Source organism: Saccopteryx bilineata, chromosome 2 (genome assembly GCF_036850765.1).
Source record: "Saccopteryx bilineata isolate mSacBil1 chromosome 2, mSacBil1_pri_phased_curated, whole genome shotgun sequence".
NCBI classification, from domain to species: domain Eukaryota; kingdom Metazoa; phylum Chordata; class Mammalia; order Chiroptera; family Emballonuridae; genus Saccopteryx; species Saccopteryx bilineata.
In genome coordinates, this window is record NC_089491.1 from 257168577 (window position 1) to 257176301 (window position 7725).

Sequence of the window (7725 nt, forward strand, 5' to 3'; positions counted from 1 at the left end):
GGTGGGCACAGAAATGAAGAATTTAGCGGAAGCAACATTCTCAAGAGGAGAATCTAGAACTGGCCCTGGGGGTGTGGTGACAGTGGGGTGATTGGGCATGGTGTGGCGAGCGTCATGCTGAGGTGCCAGGGAGTGGGTGGGGGGTGAGGAGCCGCCTCCTGGGCATGGCAGTGTGTCTGATTTTGCTCACTGCTGGAACCTCAGCATCCGGGAGCGGCTGGCACAAAACAGGGCCAAAACTTGTTGAATGAATTAAAGATTACTGATGCTCATCTCTACAAAGAGGACAGCAAGTAGGAACAGCTGTGGTCATGATGGATGCCAGGGGTGGGGATGGACAGGAGAGCATCTAACCATGGCCGCCTCGGCTTCCTTAGTCCAGGGGCCAGGGGCAGCTGGAGTAGTCAGGCCTCCCTGGTAGCCCCCAGGGGCCCCACTCTGGCTTTCCAGCCTTCTAACACCCTCCTTCCTGCAAGGATCCTGCGGGCACTGGGCAGTGACCTTCTTCCAGGCCTGGTAAATGCTCGAGGGCCACCAGGCCAGGCCTGCGGGCCTGGGCCAGCCCCTCCATCTCCTTATTTGCCCTCACCTGGGCCTCAGTTTACCCATGGTGAAGTAGCTGGTTGACTAGGCAGGCGTTGTCTCCAGGGCCTCTTCTTTCTGACGTTCAGAGTTCTGTGAGACACAGAGGACCAACCCATGATCACTATCTTTCAGAGAAAGTGAAACCTGGTCCCCAACCGTCACCACAGTGACTCCCCCTCCCCGGTTTCCCCTCTGAGCTCATCGCTTCCCCATCTCCTCCACTCCCCACCCCATGATATTGCCCCCTCCCCTTCACAGCTAGTACTTGGAATTAGACTTTCATCTTTCTTCCTTCAAAGAACTTTTGCGTTTTATGTCCATGACGGCAGCAGCCCTGTGAGGTGGGCCGGGAAATGCTTTTCAAATCCTCATTTTCCGGGGGGTGGGGGACTCTGAGGCCCAGAGAGGTTAAGCAACTTGCCTCAGGTCACACAGCATGTCCTGTTTCTCTTGCTCCAAGCACTTGGTTCTCTCCAGAGGACCATGTCTGTGGAGAAAGGGCCTGGCCGCAGCAATGGGCCCGGCTGCTTGTGTGCACTGTGCATGGTGCGGTGAAAGAGACAGCCTAGAGCCCTCCTGGGGGACGCAGGTCCTGGGGCCAGAGCCACAATCTCGGGGCTGCCAGCCTGGGTCTGGCTCTGTGCCCAGAGCCCAGTGGTTTCCGCTCGCAGATGTCCCAACAGCCCCAGCAGGAGGGCGGGAAGGGCACTCAAGAAGGAAGATGTCTTGCTCCCCTCAGCCCCAAACCACAATGACCTGTGAGGCCCATGGCTTCTGAACCAAGACTGACCTGCGGGCCACCGAGGGGCCTGGCTGGCAGACTTTTCCCTGTGTCCTGGGCACAGTGCCTTGCCGAGAGCACAGACCCCTTGCTCTCCATCCACCCCGGGAAGCTGAGGCTGCGGTTTGCATCATCCTTGGGCGTGGGGCTGACCTCGAAGAACGAATTCGAAGAAAACAGGAGGAGGAGCAGGCATGCCACTGTGCCCAGCGCCCATTGGCCGCCTGTGGAAACTTTGGTTTTTGGGGTCATGTTCCCAGAAGGCCTGCCCTCCCCCCTCCCCCTCCCCACCCACCTCACGAGGTGTTGGCCAATCGCTCTGGCGGGCAATAAAGTGGCTGTCAGCCCGCAGGGATCCCAGCCGGGAGGTGTCATCCCCAACAGGCACAGGCCAGAGCTTGGACACCCAGCATGTGGGCACAGCTTATGAGGAGGACGCTGCTCAGTAAGTACTTCCTTCCTCCCCACTGGCACCCACTTCTCTGAACCGCGGGTGCCGGCGGGGAGCAGGGGTACCCTCTGTCCTCCGGGAGAACCAGGCACTGGGCAGAAGGATGCTGAGGCAGAAAGAGAGCCAGGAGGTCAGGCAAAGAGAGGGGTTCCACTGAGAACACAGCATCTTCACAGGGTGGAGAAGGGGTATCCAAGAGGACTTCCAGGGGGAGGTAATGTCGAGGCAACTCAGGGAGCCAGGAAGTGAGGGAAGAGGTCAGATTGGGAGAGAGGCTGGGGAAGCAGGAAGGAGGTGGGAGTGTGCTGGGTAGAGGAAGCTAAGCAGAAAAGTAGTGCAATGTCTGGAAGGGCCTCCTGCCTTGATTTACAGGGTCTCGAATGAATAGACAGTCAGCCAGGCCCAGGGGCCACACGATCACACAGCACACATAGCCACACCCACATAACATGGTGACACACACACAGAGCCACGTGACATCATCCAGAGCCCTCAATCTCACCAACCTGGGAACCCCCACATGCAGCCTGGGGTCCCCACGGAGGATGGGGCACAACCGCTCCCTGACAGCCTCACACAGACCTGGCTGCACACCAGGCAGAAGCCCTGGTCCCATAGGGACACTCAGCAGATACCTGGGGAGGCAGGGCGGGTGCCTGGTGGTCGCTGCGCCTGGGTGCCCAGCCCCGCCACCCTCCCCAGCAGTGTCTTCCCCAAGGGGCCGGATGGTACTTAGGAAGGGAACATGGTGTCATTGCCTTCCGGGCCATTGCACCACAGGTCCCTTCCGACCACGTGGTTGCTGGTGGGTGGGGGGAGTTGAGCGGTAACTGTGCCCGGCCCCCCAGAACACCCCGACAGGCTCACGGCATCCCTGTGGGCCTGACAGGAGTGGCCACTTACGGAGAAAGGAGGAAGGCTCAAGGTTGGGGATCAGGCCAGCCTTGTGTAACTTGAGCAACACTTCTTCAGCTCCTTGGCTTTCCTGTCAGTAAAATGGGGTCTGTCACAGGGGGCCCAGGGTCCTGTGACAATAGCTAATTTTAGCCTGAAGGTCTTGCCAAGAGCAGCCCCACCTGGGCCACCCCATGTCAGTTCCTGAGGTTGGCAGGCCTGGGAGCTCCGGCCAGGCCCTGCAGCCTCCTCTCAAAGGCCTACTCAGTGAATCACAGCTGCTGCTTCAGGGGCTGGACTAGGACCCCCTGGACAGGTGGCAGGGGCCCCAGCAGGTGCTCCTGGGTGATGGGCTGTGCCCTCTGAGCACCCTCCCCTCCGAAAGCTGCCCGCCTAGGGCTCCTCATCTCAGTGAGCTGACACTCCTTTTTCCTGCCCCAGGTCTGATCCTCAGACTCCTGTTCCTGAACCCAGTGGCCACGGGCAACTGCTTGGGCCATGGCCAACAACTCCTCATTCAGCTCCAGAGGCAGGCGGACCTCATGCAGAAAACCAGCATGCTCCTGGACCCCTATGTGAGCGCCCAGACCCTGGTGACATCTGAGTCTCAGAGAATTTCGGGGTTAGGGCAGGAGTGAGCCCCAGAGAAGATCAGGCCCAAGGCCCACTCGCTCAGCCCCCACATCCAAGGCCTAACCCTGAGACGATACAGCTTCTCTAGCTCAGTGTGCCTGGACTGTGAGCCCAGCCACATCACCTCAGTGCCTGCCTTTGTCCATGCTTAGTGAACACATGCTACACACCTTGTCTGGGCCACGGAGGTGCAGCAAGGAACGAAAAAGTGCTGCCTTCCTGAAGCTCATAGTCACCTCCCACTGACACTCCCTACACCACAATCACTGCCTGTGCAGTCACCCCACCAGGCCCCCTGCATCTCTCTGACCCTACCTGCAGTGCTGGGGCCTCCGTTTCTGGATCTGCACAATGGGCAGACTATACAGGGGGTGGATGAGGTCGAGCATTTCAAAGCTGATAAAGCAGACTTGCCTCTGTGTGTGTGTGTGTGTGTGTGTGTGTGTGTGTGTGTGTTGGGAGCTCCAGCACTCACCCTGATTCTCCTCCCCCTTCCCCAGATCAAAGTGCAAGGCCTTGACACATCTGAACTGAGAAAACGCTGTCAAGAGCGCTCCGGGGTCTTTCCCGAAGAGCCTGCCCTGCAGGGGCTCAGCAAGATGGGCTTCCTGCAGACCCTCAACACCACACTGGACCTCGTCCTACAGAGACTGACTGCTTTCCAGCAGGACACCCCTAAAGACAAAACCTTGGAGACTGCGAGGAGCTATATTTCTGGGATCAAGAACAACATCCACTGCATGGCCCAGCTGCTTCGAGGCTCCTCAGAGATGGCTGAACCCGTGCGGGCCGGGCCGGGCACCTCGCCACCTCCCACCCCCACCTCAGACACCTTTATACGCAAGTTGGAGGGCTGCCAGTTCCTACACGGCTACCACTGCTTCATGCGCTCAGTGGGGCAGGTCTTCCTCAAGTGGGAGGGGGTCCCAACCCAGAGGAGCTGGAGACGCAGTCCCCGCCAGGCCCTACAGAAGGGAGCTCGCTGGGTGCCACCCTCCATGAAGGGCAAGAGACTAGTGCCCAGGGGGCAGCTGCCCAGGTAGCCTTGGGGGCCCCACAGCAGGTGAAGGATCAGCAGGTGCCCTCAGGACGATGCCTCCCTGGGGTCTCCAAACCTGCTCCCCACTTCTTGGAAGTGCACTTTAAGGGATGAGAGCTGGGTAGGCTCCTTTACCTCCTCTGCGGCTGGGAGGGATAGGATCAGACCATGTGTCTCCCCAGCCCTGAGTTCTCCAGACCTAGTGGGGTGGTTGGGTCAGGCCACACGGGGCCAACTTTCCATTGATTCAGGGGTCTGATGACACAAGCTGACTCACGGCCAGACGGACTGCCCCCCCGACTCTGCTCCCCGGAGGCCGGCCGGCTCTTCCCTCTCATGACTTGCAGAGCTGCTGCCCCCAGACTTCCTCCTTTCCGTGGTGGCCTGGTTCCGAGGGGGAGGTCAGGGCCTGAGCTGGCCTCTTATGCCTCATCGCCAATCTCAGACCAGACACCTGGACATCTGGGTGACCTCACTTCAGGCAGCTATGACAGAGGAAGAGTGTACTGGAAGAAGCACTGACCTGGAGGAGGTCCAAGGAAAGGGGCTCAGACTCAGCTTGGTCCCTAACTCACAGTGTGGCCTCAGGCAGGCCACTTTACCTCTCTGGACCTCAGTTTTGTCTTTTTGGACCAAAGGGGTTGGGGACCTTGTAAAGCCCTCTATGTCTGTCATCTGCTTGGACTCACTGACACAGGGTAGATTTCGAATTCTTTTCACAAATTGGGACACGCAGTGCAAATGGACGGGGGTGCAGACTGAGTTCTTTGCAGGAGACCTCCAAGGGCCTGGAAGCTCCGCCTTGGGTTCTGGCTGCTGACTGCTCCCCCTGGTGGTGGATCTTGGAATTTTCCCATGTTGAAACCATTGTCCTCCTGATGGGTTCTGGGCCAATTTCTTGGAAGGACATAATTAATTTATCGGGTTTTTTTTATATTAGTTCCTATATGTTTTTTTTCTTTTATTTATGAGGCTTATTTATAATGTGTATTTAATGTTAATATTGTGCTAACATATATTTAAAATTTGTCTGGTTTCTAAAGCCCCTGTGTCTCTCTGTTGCTTTGTGGGAGAGGATTTGGGGGAGGCTGGCCTCTGGGAGAGGGGTGGTCCCTAGACTACAAGGCCGTGTCTACCCCCTGAGGACTGGGCTGGAGCTCCTTGCCCTACCCAGAAAGGGAAGTCTCATTCTCCAGTCTGACTGTGGGGGCGTCTCAAACACAAAGAGTTTGTTATGTCTGAACAGGTCTCCCCTGAGACGCTGGGGACTAGGGGTGTCGGGGTTTGGGAGCACGTGGGGAGGGATGCAGGCCGGAGTGTCTGGGTTCCTCTGGCCCCTGTGGGTGTGTGGCTGGGATATGTGTGCTGATGCGAGTTGCATGACATGAACAAGATAATAACAGATCCTGCCTTAGACGTAGCTTGTGACCTGGTGTATATCTGAAACTGCTCCCTGAAGGGCCCCAGGGGGTGGGAAGTCATTCTTTCCTCCAGAAAACTGAGCTGCCTCCCAGTGCTCAAGGCCCCACCTTAGGAGAGGTACCTACAGGCCTATGGATGATGTGCTAAGGCAGAAGCTACAAACGAAAGCCTATGAACTTGACCTGGATCAGTCCCTGGCTACTCCTAGTTCCTGGGATTGGGGCCAAAGGTGGGAACAGGACTTAATATCAGAGGTGGGGGAGAGCCCCATGTGGGACTCTTTCCAGTAGCTATGATCCACGTGGTAAATGAGAAGACTCAGGCTCAGAGAGTTTGAGTCACCTGCCCACGTCCTCAAAGCAATTTACTGAGGGGAACACATTTGAATTCAAGTTGATTAGATGCCAGAACTGGAACATCTTCCTGTTACCCTTCAGCCTCTATAACTGCTGACAATTTCACGAGGCCCTGAAGGCACAGAGCTCCCAGGTGAGGGGGCAGACAGACAATAGACAAGCAAAAATACTAACAGGAGCCTCTGACATTGTAGTACAAGCCAGCAAAAATAAAGCAAGGTGATGTAATAGAGAGTGCGAGATGTGGGTGGTCGGGGTGGCGTCTGGGAGAGGTGACATCCACTCTGTAGCCTAACGGATACAGCTGCCTCCAAGTGGCATAGTGAAGGCAAAGGCTCTGAGCATTCAAGGATCAGCGTTATCAAACAGGGCCAGAGAGAGGAAGCACCTTGCTCAAGGTCACAGTCACAGCATAGGGCTTGGGCTAGAACTTTCAGCCCATGACTCCCAACCAGCAGTCTTCCTGAGCAGCTGCCCAAAGCGTTCCAGGCTATTTGCCGAGTACCCAGTAAGGGTTCTCTCCTACCCCCCACTGCACTCCCCTTTCACTCCGGCTCGTGCCACACTGGCCACCTTTGGGTTGCTGAAACGCCCAGGGTTCTCTCCTCCTACAAAGCCTCTGCTTATGCTGATTCTTCTGTCTGGAATGCTGTTCCTTGTTCTCTTTGTGAGTGTATCTTCAACAGTTCTGCCCTAGAGCCCATGGTCTGGGTCCAGCAACTTGGTTATTTGTTCTCTCAGAACTGCCCCGTTGCCTGACCAGGTGGTAGCGCAGTGGATGGAGCATCGGACTGGGATGCAGAGGACCCGGGTTCGAAACCCCAGGTCGCCAGCTTGAGTGCAGCTCATCTGGTTTGAGGAAAAAGCCCACCAACTTGAACCCAAGGTCGCTGGCTCCAGCAAGGGGTTACTCGGTCTGCTGAAGGCCCACGGTCAAGGCACATATGAGAAAGCAATCAATGAACAACTAAGGTGTTGCAACGCGCAATGAAAAACTAATGATTGATGCTTCTCATCTCTCTCCATTCCTGTCTGTCTGTCCCTGTCTATCCCTCTCTCTGACTCACTCTCTGTCTCTATTAAAACAAAAAACAACAACAACAAAAAAACGAACTTCCCCTTCCCCGTCAGGGGTCCTCACCAGTATGGCGTTTGCATAACCATCCACTTCCCTCACTTCCCTCACTAGGCTGGAGCTACCAACGATGGAAACCTGCTACCCTCTGCTCTGTCCCAGCATCCGGCACAGTGGCCACACCCAGGAGGAGTGTGCCAGGCAGTCTGGCCGAGCCAGGTGCCACCCAGGTGCTACCAACAGCACAGGGCCTCTTTTTCCCCTGCCTCAGCATGGGGGTGGGGGGGCTTTCCTCGGGCTGGGCTGCTGAGAAGTTGTGGGTGGAAGGTGGCAGACACTGAAAGCCAGGCACACTCGGGCAGCTGGCACTGCGGTGGGTGTGCGGTTGCCCGTGGAGAGGGCAGAGGTTGGTCTGCAGAGGAAGAACTGGGAAGCCCAGGGTGGCTGCCCCCCACCTCTGGCTGGGCCCCTTGCCAGCCTCCAACTCTG

General features: G+C 57.0%; 1 protein-coding gene across 1 annotated transcript; it reads left to right on the forward strand.

The window, feature by feature from the left end:
* The first annotated feature begins 1737 nt into the window (after positions 1-1737).
* On the forward strand, positions 1738-4387 carry OSM (oncostatin M). The gene is made up of 3 exons (XM_066260167.1): positions 1738-1811; positions 3153-3286; positions 3845-4387. Exons 1-3 carry the CDS (start codon positions 1778-1780, stop codon positions 4385-4387), a joined length of 711 nt encoding a protein of 236 aa, XP_066116264.1. The 5' UTR covers positions 1738-1777.
* The last annotated feature ends 3338 nt before the right edge of the window (positions 4388-7725 follow it).

What these genes read in the sequence shown, in the direction of transcription:
- OSM (XM_066260167.1), top strand. Translation starts at nt 1,778, where the DNA reads ATGTGGGCACAGCTTATGAGGAGGACGCTGCTCA. An exon ending in TATGAGGAGGACGCTGCTCA is followed by an intron (nt 1,812 to 3,152) that starts GTAAGTACTTCC and finishes TTCCTGCCCCAG; the next exon opens with GTCTGATCCTCAGACTCCTG. An exon ending in GCATGCTCCTGGACCCCTAT is followed by an intron (nt 3,287 to 3,844) that starts GTGAGCGCCCAG and finishes CCCCTTCCCCAG; the next exon opens with ATCAAAGTGCAAGGCCTTGA.